Raw genomic sequence first — 13,799 nt, 5'->3', positions numbered from 1 at the left:
GTCCTTCCTGTTCATACACAGAATGGCTTGAGACTCTGATTCTCTGAATATTTAGGAAGATGTAGAACTTAATTTTTGTGGCAAATGTATAATAAGAAAAAAGAATACACCAATGAATTATTTATTAAAACTCTAAGACAATGGAAATTAAATGTTTCCCACACTGTTATTATGGTTTAGATTTTAAATGTCAGCAAGGCCTTGATTTCTATCCCAGTGCACTGTTCAGAAGTAAATTTTAAGGAACCTATGTAAGCATTTAGATGATTGGAAGTGTGCCTATAAAGATGATATTTGTATATTCTCTTTAGCCTTTATCCATTCCTCCCTCTGTCCCTTCCTCTATCCCTCCCTCCCTCCCACAATCCACCTTGCTGATTTATATGAGATATATATATATATATATATATATATATATATATATATATATATATATATATATATATATATATGAGTTATGCATACATATATACTGTGCTTTATACTTTCCAGCATGGTATTTGCTTCATTACACCGCTACAAATATCAAAACAAATCATTGCCATTCAAAAGTAGCTCAGCATTCTCTGAAACCATGAGGTAACATAAACAAACCTTTGCTCTTTCTCAGGTGAATATATTGAGCATTTTGCTACACTGATGGAAAATTTACCCATGCATGCGCTTTTTATTTTTGGTTATTAATGTATTCTTCAAATGTATTATACTGGCTTTTACCTTCAATTGTTATGAGCTCATGAGTTGATAGACTCAAATTGCTCCATTTGGCCATATTGGTTATTGTTTCATTTATCCTCATATCATCAGAGATGAACTTGGTAGGGTAATTCTTTTTGCATTTTGTAACAGCCCTTAAACATTCTTGACTTTTAGAATGTTCTACATTTTCAAAACTTATTTTCTGTCATCCAGAGATTGTTATAGGAGAGTTTTGTGTTTTTTTAATCCCTCTCTTCTTCTCTCCCTTTCTTCTCTTTCTGTTTTTACTTTGTCTTCCCTAAAAAAAAAGGAAAAATTTTCCTTTTTGATGGATTCAGGGAGACAAGTTTCCAGGTGATAGAGTTCTCCAGAGTTCTACCTGTGAATAAAAGTAATGTATTCCTACTATTCTCTCTTATGGAGTGATCTAGAAAGGTCTAGGTTTTTAGTTTGAGTGCTCACCTTTATGTCCTTTGGAACATATCATATTATTCTTTTTTTTTTTTTTTTTTTTTGGTTTTTCGAGACAGGGTCTCTCTGTGTAGCCTTGGCTGCCCTGGACTCGCTTTGTAGTCCAGGCTGGCCTCGAACTCACAGCGATCCGCCTGCCTCTGCCTCCCGAGTGCTGGGATTAAAGGCGTGCGCCACCACGCCCGGCTCATATCATATTATTCTACCTTCCCTCTTTTTATTCTGAGTTTCTCCAACTTCTAAGAGTCTTCATTGCACCAACACTAATTCAGTATTTAAGCAAGTCGTCAGAACAAGAGGATAAGAATGAAGAGATTTGAAACAATTCTTCTAGGCCTGTAAGAAATGAAATGTAGGACAGAGTGTCAGGAACAGTCAGCAAATGAGGACATCAGGACCTTGTAGTGAGTCTCTCAAGTTTAATTTGATCACTTATTGGTCTGATACTTCTGTATGAAATGTTGGAATAGCTGGGAACACTTTTCCCTACTTGAAAAAAAAATAGTACCTAAAAAAATAGTATCCTATTGAAGAAAAAATATAATTTTCTCCTAATGGTGGGTCAAAGTCTTAACAAATTCAAAAGGGACTGAATGGACCTAAATTGAAAATCATCATCTGTGTCTTTGGGCCTTGAGAATTGCTGGGAACAGGAACCAGAAAACCTACACCTGTGGTGTTATGTCTTCAGTACTCTTGGCTGGTCTTGCCTATGGAGGGCTCCTGTATTAAAACCGCAGGGCCCCTACATAGATGCCATTTTGCCTCTGGCAATATTGATGACCAGGCAAAAAAAGAAAAAGAAACAATTTTCATTTCTGACAAAGTGCTCTTGTTACTGAGGTGCTTGAGAGAGTGATCTTGCACCTTCCATCAAGAACTCAGGAACTCTGTATTGCCTCATGCCAGAGTCTGTGAGCCTAGTGTCTGAGTAGAGGACTTGCTACAAGAAGAGAAGGATGCTGCACAGCCTGTGTCCCAGAAGCTCAAAACACATAAAGTGTTCTTTCTTGAATTATTTTTAAAAGTGGCTGGTCATATGATGGAGATAAATTTCTTTCACTTTTTTTTTTTCAAAATATTGCTGGCTATTTATTTGAGTAATTCTTACAGAAAAACACATTACTTGTGTTATTGGTGATGATTTTTCACATTATGTTGGCTGCCGCTTTGCTTGGTGGTGGTGGTGGTGGTGGCCTTTGCTGTTAATGAATATGAATGTATTTTCATTGTTCTACATGCAGCTATTCAGCTTGACCTGAACCATATGTTGATGATATTTTCCTTTCTTGAATGTGTATTTTAGGCTTCTATGTAAAAATTGGGGTATCTGTAAGCATGTGGAATTATTTATCAGTCTTTACTTTGATTCTGCTGATCAATGTGTCTGTTTTTATTCTAACACCATGCTGTTTCCATTACTACCACTCTGTAATATAATTTGAAATTTGGGGTGGTGATACCACCAACAATTTCTTTTATTATTTAGGATTGTTTTCCTATGCTGCTTTCTCTCTTTTTTAAAAATTGGTGTGTGTGTGTGTGTGTGTGTGTGTGTGTGTGTGTGTGTGTGTGTGTGTGTCCATATAAAGCTGAAGACTTTTCTCAATTTCTTTGAAGAATTACATTGGAATTTTGATAAGGTTAGTGTCATTCTATAGACTGTTTTTTAGAAACTAGAATGGGAAGATTAAATGGGGGGTGGTGACATGGTAAAGATCTTGTGAAAAGCCATACAGAAATCTCTTACTGGGTAAACTTCATCATATATTGGGGGAGATAATTCTCCAATTAGACATATTATAGCACCATATTAAAACTTCTAGTGTCAGGAAAGGTTTCTGTCTTGTTGAGTCATTGGCCAAGTGATCCAATAAGTCTGTACAACAACATCATAGGCTATTGCCAAGGCTATTTTAAAGTCTCTGTAACCTGATGGTAAACCGTATTGCTGAAGACACAACTTACTTATATCATTAAACATGGAAATAATCATCTGGTGCTCAGATAGAAGCTTTATCCCTACTGACAAGCATTGATGGTGATGAAAAATATTTTTCATGCTGCTGGAATAGAAAAGCAATCACCAGTTTTGTTCAGTTACGAGCACTGCGACCTACAACAGTGACCTGCCTGCAAGATATACTGGTGTAATTAGTGACACAAATGTTATGAGACTAACCATGCACTTTTAAAAACTGCATATGGAGGGAAAGGAATTCCAACCCACCCACAAAACTTTGACCCCTAATTTACCCTGCCTACAAGATATCAGGAATGAAAATAGAACAGAGATTGAGGGAGTGTCCAACCAAAACCTGGCCCAATCTTGGGGTCCATTCAATGGGAGAGAGCCAATCCCTGACCATATAAATGATACTCTGCTGTGCTTGTAAAGAGGAGCCTAGCATACCTATCTGCTGAGAAGGTCCACCCTGCAGCAGATTGAAATAGATGCTGAGACCCATAGCCAAACATTTGGGCAGAGTGCAGGGAATCTTATGGAAGAGTGTGTGTGTGGGTGGGTAGAAGGATCTGGAAGGGACAGGAACTCCACAAGAAGACCAACTGAGCCAACTAACCAAGGCTCAGGGGTTCTTGCAGAGACCTAAGCACTAAACAAGGAACATACATGGACTGAACCTAAACCCCCTATACAGATGTAGCAGATGGGCAGATTGGTCTTCAAGTGGGTCCCCACGTAAGGGGAGAGGGGCTGCCTCTGATGGTGAATCTGTTGCCTGCTTTTAGGTCTCTTCGGCTTGGTGGAGCTGCCTTTCCAGACTGCAGGGGTAGAGGATGTGCTCAGTCCTGATGCAACTTGTTTTGCTGGATGGGTGGGTGGTGGTTTCTCCTTTTCTGAGGAGCAGAGAAGGATGGATAGGGAGAAGACGGAGGGAGGACGGGACCAGGAGAAGAGGATGTGGGCGGCTATGATAGGGATGTAAAGTGAATAAATGATAGATAGACAGATAAACAGATAAACTACATGGCAGTGGGAAAAATTGTACATCAGGTCCATTCCATGAGATGGAACCTATGCATGACACTGATAATATGGCTAAAAACTAGGAATATTAGAAAAATGAAACAAAGTACATTCACAGCCATATGTATATTTGAAAATATTTATTCTTTTAAGATAGGTAAAATTCTATCATTTTATCGCAATTAAAAACTTTTGTGTGTGTGTGAAAAGAGTTTTCTTTCTTCATGCCTGGGAATCATAACTTATTTTTTGATATCTTTGGTTCATATGTATATCTCCTCAGGTGAAAATTATATGTTATCAGTTGTAAATGGTGGAAATAATTAAGGGATGCAATTAGTAGGAAAAGTTAAAAGATTTGGACATTTTCAGGTATTTTATTGGACTGGTAGGACTAGAGTCAGCTTCTGATGTGGTCAGTATTTTGCTTCCTGGCTCCTGCATGTGGCTGTTTCTTTAGCTCTTTGGTGTTTTCTCTCATTGATCAACTTTACTTTACTTTTAGGATGTTCTAAATCATCTGGGATCCTGTGAACTGGATGAAGATGATCTAATGCTTGATTTAGAATTTTTAGAGGAACAGAATCTTCAACCCCCAGGTAAGCGCTGAATAAATGCCCACAGCAGTATGACCTCAACAAATGCCTATAGCAATGTGACCCCAATTCCAGTCAATTACCTCTAAGTGCAATTTTCACTATAAGCAAGACACTGTTTTGAGCATGGGCAGTTTTCTCTTTTTGTCATCTGTGTACAAAGAATAAGCTGGGTTCTCTGCACACTTGAGCTTTTCCTACTAGCTGATTAAGCTCACAATCATAAAATAATTATAAAATAAAGCAATTATAAAATAAAACAGAAAACAAAAATATTTCTTAAAGGAAATATGCTCCATTTAAAATATTAATATTTTATATTTGAAGGGAAACAGTATAGTGACTACCATGTCATTTTTTCATGGCTTACTTTTGAATCAATTAACCTATTGGTGATCTAGATTTGTTAGTTTAAATTTTAGTCATGCTGTCCGTAATGATGTAGATTAATAATGAGACTACAAGGCTGATCTGAATGCTGATAGTGATGAATAACACTTGTAGACATGTGCTCAAACACCCACTTACAGATATAATGAGTGAGAAGTAAATTTGCATCACATAAACTAAGAGAACGCATCATATTTATAATAGCTCAATTTTGCATTAAATATTATATCTCTAAACTCAGAAATACTTCATTTAATGTGCTTTCTATGGCCTTATTACATTTAGACTTGGGTTTTTGATAGCACAGTTTATGTTTTCATATTTTAAATGATACCTCTTACATTATTACATTTACATTAAGGATCAATACTATTCAGGTTAGCTTTAAAATCTTGAGTCTACTGGATCAGCTAGCAAAATAGACCTTGTGGAACTTAGTATGGAACTTGCGTGAATTATGGTCACTGAAGTATTTCTCAGCCACATTTAGAGTTGCTTAGTCCATGCTAAATGTTTATTCCCACTTAATATATTGTAAATTTAAAAAGCAGGCCATAATGATGTTATATTTTCTTGTACTCTATTTTAGTTCACTAATGTATATCAATTTGGGATTAAATTTTCTCAGAATATTTTATCTCCATTGATTTGACAGCTAACCCTTTAATAGTATATATTTTTATTATTTTTATAAAGATAACTTCTTAAGTTTGTCCTTCATGTGTATTTATCCTAAGAGCTAGACTGTGGGCAATTATTGTAACATGTGTTCCCTTTGGAAGGAGCCTTTGAAAGGAGAATAATCAATATCTAGCAAACATGTAAGTTGCTACTGATAGATATAAAATATAATATAACATATTACCATACATCATAATATATTACTATCTAATCTCTAGTACCCCAATATTTTAAATGGCCAAACTATAAAAGATTAAGGTATGCATATTACATATTAATTTAAATGTCCACAATAACAAAATGCTAGAAATACTTTAAATGTCTTTCAATAAGACAATTATTGAATATTCAGTAGTGTAATAAGAATAATGAAAAGCAATGAAGAAAGCATTTATATTTACTAATTCATGATTACATGTAAATTATTAATATTGAACAAAGCAGAGAGGGACTAGATGGTATACCTAAGCCCTAGGTCAATCCATACCATCAACATACGTATAAAGTCTGTCCCTCTTGATGCAGTTCCAGGAGAAGTACCATGCCAGCCCTGGAGTGGCCATTCCCGCTTTCCTCCCTTACATATTATCCCACACATACTTACACCTAAGAGATAAGAAGAAGAATTTATGTTTATAGTTTTTAAGATCAGTGTGGTAAAGTGTATCTCATAATTTTAAACATGTTTGCTTTGTATTTTGTAAAGAGAGATTGTGTAAATAAATTTTACTAATTTGTAACTTTTTGAAATTTGAACAATGAATTTTATAACAAGTATCAGAATGAGAAGAAAATAAGTGGCAAGTGACAAGATACGATTGCCAGAAAGCAGCCAGGCATAAAGTATGGAGAGTACTACAGGGTTTCTTCTGTGGGTGGTCAGTATGGTGGAAGGGCAGAGGTGATAGTTGTAGATTAAAATAATTAAATGTAGCTTGTCGGTGATGGCATATGACCTTAATCTTATCACTAAGGAGGCAGAAGCAAGTAGATCTCTGTGAGTTTGAGGTCAGCTGGGTCTACAGAGCTAGTGCCAGCATAGCCACGGCTACAGAATGAAGCCCTTTTTTGAAAAACAAAATGACAACAAAGTAATAGTAAAACAAAACAAAACAAAAGGAAGAAATTCAATGTGGTACACTCAAAGGAGCATTTACTTAAAACTTGGTAAAAAGGTTTTGAATGTTTTTACTATGAATAACTGATGGATTTTACAGATAGATATTTTTAACTCAGTTTATATGTGCAATGTTTATGTTGTCATGTGTCACTTAAAATAAATGTTTAAAAGTTGAAAGATCATTCTAAATTAATGAGAAAGACGATGCTTTGACTGGGTCTTACAGAATTATAGTTCATTTTGTTGAATTTTATAATGGCACTCTGGTTTAGTTAGAAATTTGACAGAATGTATTGTAGAACTGTCTGTGGTAGAATGGTTATATCAGTGATTTGTTTGATCCAAATAAGGGCTAAGACTATGTTGATAAATGTAGAATTACATATATACATATATACACACACCAAACATCACACACCTTTAATATAATATGCTCTTTATAGGATGTCATATTACTTTTAAATTATATATTTTAAAACTTAAAGGAGAATAGGTAGGAAAGACCATCCAGGAAAAACTGGAATGTTGATTAGGAGGATAACATGAGTTCATTGCCAAAGACCTGTGCTGTGTGAAAAATGACAGTTAAAATAACACAAGATTCCATTGCTCTAAAGACTGAACAGTGGAAATTTGACCAGAAACATAATGCATCATCATTTTCTGGGGGAGAAAATAGGTCAATAGGAAAATAGTGAAAGTGGCCAATGGTGATGAAGAGGCTGCTGAATATATTCTTTATTTTGCTTTTGGTGTGGATTTCATGTCATAGTTCCTAAAACTATGTAATTCAAAACATATTGTTTGTTATAAAGCAGAATGTTTTAATGAGTTGGTTTAAGAATATATGTAAGTTTAAGGAAACTGTGGTCTAATAATAATGAGACAGACCTTTATCAAAACCACATCAAATTAAGTGTAAAAAATTTAAAGAAACTTGCATCTTTAGGATGCATTCCAAGTAAAATGAAAGTTAGCTTCAAAAATAATAGACATTGTAATTTTATAAGCTTATTTTAAAATGCACATGCACATGTGAGTGTGCACACAGATACTACTTCACTTAAAATATGTTTATAGACTCTAGATAAAGTTATGCTACAAAGGTTGATGGTAGTTCCCCTAGAAGTCATAGTGATAGGCAGAAGAAACCACCCTTTTGTTGTTGGCCCAGCATAAGGGAGGAGGTGGAAGAGATTCCCAGAGCAATATAAACTAGTGCTGTTGCTCTTGGTTGCCTCCTAGAACCTAAAGGCATGGCCCTTTTGCTGAGGTTAACACCTACTTTGAACATAAAATTTGGAGAGACAGAGCTGCTGGTATGGGCCTCTTTTCTGACCACTAGCTCTCATAGTACCAGAAGGTGCACTGTAAGCTGCCAAGGGGAACAAGTTATTAATAGTCTTACCCAGCTGTTAAATCTGTGAAGCACTGTAATGGCCATCCCAGAAATATCTCCTTAATGGTGCAATAGTGACACTTAAAGAGTTGGGAGTAACCAACAGCTATGTAATTGCACTTAAGGACTCTTTGGTAGGATGGAGTTCACATCTGTTACTGTAAACCTAGCCAACTCTTCATGGCTGGAGAAGTCCTAGACACCAGAGGAGGAACTATTACTATCATTTTCCTAAAGCAAAACAGTATCTAACATCATTCCAAGTACATATCTTTACACTCAAAGATAAGTTGCTGTTATATCTCAGGTATCTCTTACGTAACATCAAAGATATGTCTTTTGGTGACAAATGAAAATGTATTGCACAGATCTATAACTCCTTAAAATGCAGAGAATAAATGACCCTGAGTTACTCGGCCCCAAATGGTACATGTACAACACAACCAGAACTAAGGCTCTAGATAAATCATGGAAAAGGAGACAGTGTAATCTCCAGAGGACCAGGTTGCCTGATGTAACATGTCATCTTCCAGACATAACAGGAAAGCTGAATTCATGAAATCTTAGCAGGATAGTTTTCTAAACAAAACCATGCAATGATCACACCAGTTGTCTTGCTAATATGAATATGAAACATTTCACAAGGCCCCATCTCTAGATAAAGAGCTACAATCAATGAATAGCTGTGGTGAGAGGAACAATTAGTTTTCTCCAGAGATGAGCCCTGGATAGGTTATCTAATCCCAAATATTCACTCCTGAACATGTGTACAAGTGAGAAACACTAAATGGACTTCAGTAAATTATGTCTGTCTATCTATCTGTCTATCTATCTATCTATATATCTATCTATCAATCATCTATGTATCTATCGTCTAAAGTAATAATTATAGAAAAGGTCATGAATCTGAAAGAGAATGAGATAAAATGCATGTGTGTGTATGTATGTATGTATGTATGTATGTATGTATGTATGTATGTATGTATGTATGAAATTTGGATGCATGTGTGTGCATGTGTGTGTGTGTGTGTGTGTGTGTGTGTGTAATATTGCCACCTTGAAGTCATATACAGTTGAGTGAGTCAGAATTTCAATTCTGTCATAGTGAACCCTGTCCTCTATTTGTAACAACTTGTGATTACATTCGTATCAAGCTATCAGCAGGACTAGGTAAACGACTGAGGCATGTTTGGATGCAAAGTGTCTTGTTTTCCATGTTGCAAAGGATAGAGCAGGAACCTAGTACAGTTTGATTTTGCCTCTGTGGATTTAGAGAATCTCACTCTTTTGTAAATACTTTGTCTTATCAATGGCTGTTTTTTTAAAAAAAGATTTATTTATTATTTATACAATCCTCTTCCCACATGTGTGCCTGCCTACCACAAGAAGGAACTGTATCTCATTACAGGTAGTCCTGAGCCATAATGCGGTTGCTGGGAACTGAACTTGGGACCTTTGGAAGAGCAGACGGTGCTCTTAACCTCTGAGACTTTGTTTTTCAAAGCTCTTGAGTTTTGAATAATTCATTACTATTATAAGTAATTTTAGAATATACTTTCTAATTTGAATATTATTCTCTTAATTTTATAACATTAAGTGATGAGTTTGTAATTTTAAATATTAGCAAATTAAGACATGTTGCTTAAAAACATAGCATATTTCTTTATGCTAACCCAGCCCAATTAAATTCCTGAAAAATTTCCCCTAGATATTAGTTAATTGCCCAAAGTACTGTATAACTCCTTAGGATAGCAATGTATCTAAGAGGGAACATATTGCTATTTTAAATACCGTAAGTTATAGAAACTAAGCTCAACAATTCTAGAAAAAATGGATTGTTGCCTTACATGACAATTTTTTTTAACCACTTAAATATGGGATACTTAGTTGAAAATTAAATTATTAAATGTTCTTTGATAAAATGAATATAATAATGGGTGATGGAGTAAAGACAAATATTATTACTTTTGTTATTTATTTTGGGTTTGCTTCTTAGGTACTCAGAGCATTGTTATCAGTGTATGTCCACAAGCAAATAGAGTTAATGGCCCAGCAATATCAATTAGATATTAATTACGTAGTTGCTAAATATTTTGAATTTGATGAGAATAATTATAAGAATTCTTCTGTGAGTTACGAATTCCTCCTGTGACTGTTAATTAAGAAAGTAATTTTGTTATTAATTTTTAATGGGTAAAAGTACAGCAGAGTTGAGATGAACCCCTAGTGGTTTTACTAATATGAATGGCAATGTATAAAGAATTGCAACATTAACACAAGGATACTGTAAAAATCAACCGTAAGTTTGCATGGACTGTGAAGTATCTGGATCAAAAGAAGAAGGCACAGGGTATCTTCAACTAAGTTGTGGAAAACTGAAAAATGCATGCCACTTAACTTTGGAGATATAATTTGGAAATTAATAAATATCTGTATGAAGTTATGCCACTTGGGCTGACAGTGCTCCCCATAAGAGCTGTAGACTGTGTAACAAAAGCCCTCTACCAGACATTCTTGAGTTGATAGTTAGGGTAGTCCAAGTTACCCCCAAACAATGTAAGCTATTATTGTTGCCTTTGTGTGATTCTCTGGGGTTGAAGATTATGTCTTTATTGTGAAGACACTGCACATTTAGGGCACAAGACTCAGGTTCTTACTGTTGTATCTAACTTTATAACCTCTTTTGTGTTGTCAAGCTTTCTATCATAACATAAACTACTATGCACACTGACAGGAGAGAGGAGCAATCAATAACTTTCTCTAACTGTAAGGCCTATGACTACAGCAAGTACAAGCTTTGCACAATATCTGTAAAGGTACTATATTGTCACTTATATTTGGTGGTAACCAACAATTGTCTGTCTAATTGTGCGTAAGACACACTGAACAGGAAGGAAATCATGTCGCATACTAGAAACTTGACCAAGTAGCTGTAGCTAGTGAGGTCATGGGTATGTCAGGAGATCTTACTTCTGCCCTTTTGCCAGACAAGCTTAATCCCTCACTATATTGTAGAATGATTTCTTATACTCACAGACACTGTAGCCCATAGCACTCACCAAAGAAGCTTCTCTTTACAGAAAATGGAGACTTCAGTTACTTTTTTTTTGCTATGAAGAGACACTATGGCAAAGGCAACTTATAAAAGAAAGCATTTAATTGAGTGTTTGCTCACAGTTTCAGAGACTCCTTCTGCCACAGTACCTGGATGCTTACATATTGAGAAAAAAAATGCAAGGCAGAGAGAGAGAGAGGGCGGGGGGAGGAGGAGAGGAGGTAACTAACTGGGAATGACATGGGCTTTTGAAACCTCAAAGCCCATCATGAGCCCATATCTACTCCAACAAGGTCCCAAGTTTTTACACATGTAAACAATTCCTCCTACAATTCAAATATATGAGCTTACAGGAGCCATTCAGTTCACCACAGAGAGTGTTACAGAAAACTACAACTGGACATTATACAGAGAACAAAGGATTGTGAAGTGCTCAGGGCCAGTGGGTACATCTGCGTTATAACGCCTACACCTAAGGTGAAGGGACCATTATGGAAAGGCAGAAGGATGATGTAAGAACCAAGGGAACAGCAAGTTTCCTGTGAGACTGTGATTCCTAGAAATGGCTGTGCAAATAAGTCCCGAATAGTGACAGTAACAATAGACACATTAAGTATGGAAAGAGGGGGAGAATCTCATAAGGTCCAAGGTGGAGACAGAGAGCTACAGGCAGTAATGACTATTGAGAAAAGGGTGACTTAGTCTCTCCCAGCTGGCCCCACGCCAATGATTATCCAGTACAAAGAAGTCAGCCCTGAAATCATATCAACATAAAGAACAATAAGAATTAAGTTTATTTTATTTATATATTTCTTCATACACACATATGTATGTGTGTATATACATATATGTACATATATACATATATTATTTTTGTTTTACATACATATACACATGTGTATATGTATGAATACACATACACACACACAGAGTGTATATCTTTAAAACAAAATAATCAAAAGAAAAGTGGCCAAAAATTTGAGAGGGAGGCGGTTGAGGCATGACAGAGGTTGGATGGATGAAAGGAAAGAAGGGATGTGATGTAATTATATTTTGATTAAAGACATCCTTAAAACGCATGGACTCTAAGGCACGCATGGTGGTACACACCGTTGATCCTGCACTCATGAGGCACAATCAGGTGGATCTCTCTGAGTTGGATTCTATCCTGGTTTATGTAGGGATATGTATGTATGTCTGGTAGGCAGTGTATAGAAAAGTGCAGCTCACATCCTTTTAAAGAATAAGTATAATAAAATGTGGTGCCCCTTAACATCAAGAAGAGTCTCATCATGATAATAGCCTTGGTTCACATTCCACACATTTTTCTACTTATATAATAAGTATTTAGTGAAAGTCCAAAATAAATATGCAACAAAATCAAATCACTAATTAACATTAAATTTAAAAATGTCTAAATAATATATACCACATGATTAGCTTTCTAAAATTTTTATACAAAGCCTATATTATGAATTAGAAGTTAGATTACTAAGTATTAAAACTATTTGCTGATAATGATTCATGTAAAATGAGCTTGAGAAATTTTAGATGTGCTGATGGAAAATATTCGTGATGAAGGACTTCAAACTCCATTCATGAGAGGAGAATTTGGCAAATTGTGATGGAAATATAAAGTGAGAGGAACTAATTACTATTATATCTGGTGACATATAAAGGATTGAATGAATAAATACCAAAATAATGAAGTTACCATTTTATATTCTATGTTTAGGGCCTGAAATCCTGTTAAAAAAATAAATTCAGCTAGTTTTTTTCCCAAAAGGACTAAGACCAAGCATCTTTTTTATTGGTATTTATTTCACTATGGTATAGGTTTTTGTATGAACAAAATTACATTCTGAAAATTTAAGATTAAGATATGACAATATATAGAATCCATTCTGCTTATTGTTTATTTACTAACTCATAAAATTATATTGATAAAAGTAAAACAATGAATAATATTGACTGAGTTAGGTGGCCGTTTATGTAGGTAACTCAACCCTTTTTCATGCTTAAGAAGTTTGGATCCTGAGAGATAAATGATAAGAAGCAGATGTCTCATTTGAATAAAATTAATTTCTATAAAGTTTGAAATCTCAAATATACTATAGCCTGAGCTGCAAACTGCTTTGCTCCACGATTCTTGTGAGTTATGGACTTGACGTAGGATTTGCCCTTGACTTTATCAGGGCAGCGGAGAACCTGTTGGATTTGTGATGTGCATGCATAGTGAACCCACTCAGGCACACGGGCCTCTTGGCCTTTGCTTAGATAGAACTTGTAAGCACTCTACTCCATGTCATTAATTTACCATCTGTTTTCTCAGTACATTATTTCCATTCTCTCAGAGTGAATGGAGAACCAAAAGAACTTTTTTCCAAGGCTTTAAAAAA

General features: G+C 35.4%; 1 protein-coding gene across 3 annotated transcripts in view; it reads left to right on the top strand.

Moving 5' to 3' along the window:
• Ccser1 (coiled-coil serine rich protein 1) overlaps positions 1-13,799 on the top strand; it is a 1,084,048-nt gene that overhangs the window by 189,630 nt on the left and 880,619 nt on the right. For all 3 annotated transcript variants that reach the window (XM_051152255.1, XM_051152256.1, XM_051152257.1), the window contains exon 4: positions 4,665-4,758. In XM_051152255.1, the coding sequence (XP_051008212.1) occupies positions 4,665-4,758 (94 nt within the window). The remainder of the gene's footprint in view (positions 1-4,664; positions 4,759-13,799) is intronic.

The sequence above is a fragment of the Acomys russatus genome, chromosome 10 (genome assembly GCF_903995435.1).
Source record: "Acomys russatus chromosome 10, mAcoRus1.1, whole genome shotgun sequence".
In the NCBI taxonomy this organism is placed as follows: domain Eukaryota; kingdom Metazoa; phylum Chordata; class Mammalia; order Rodentia; family Muridae; genus Acomys; species Acomys russatus.
Note: the sequence above shows the minus strand (reverse complement) of the source record. Positions and strands in the feature narration are given on the sequence as shown.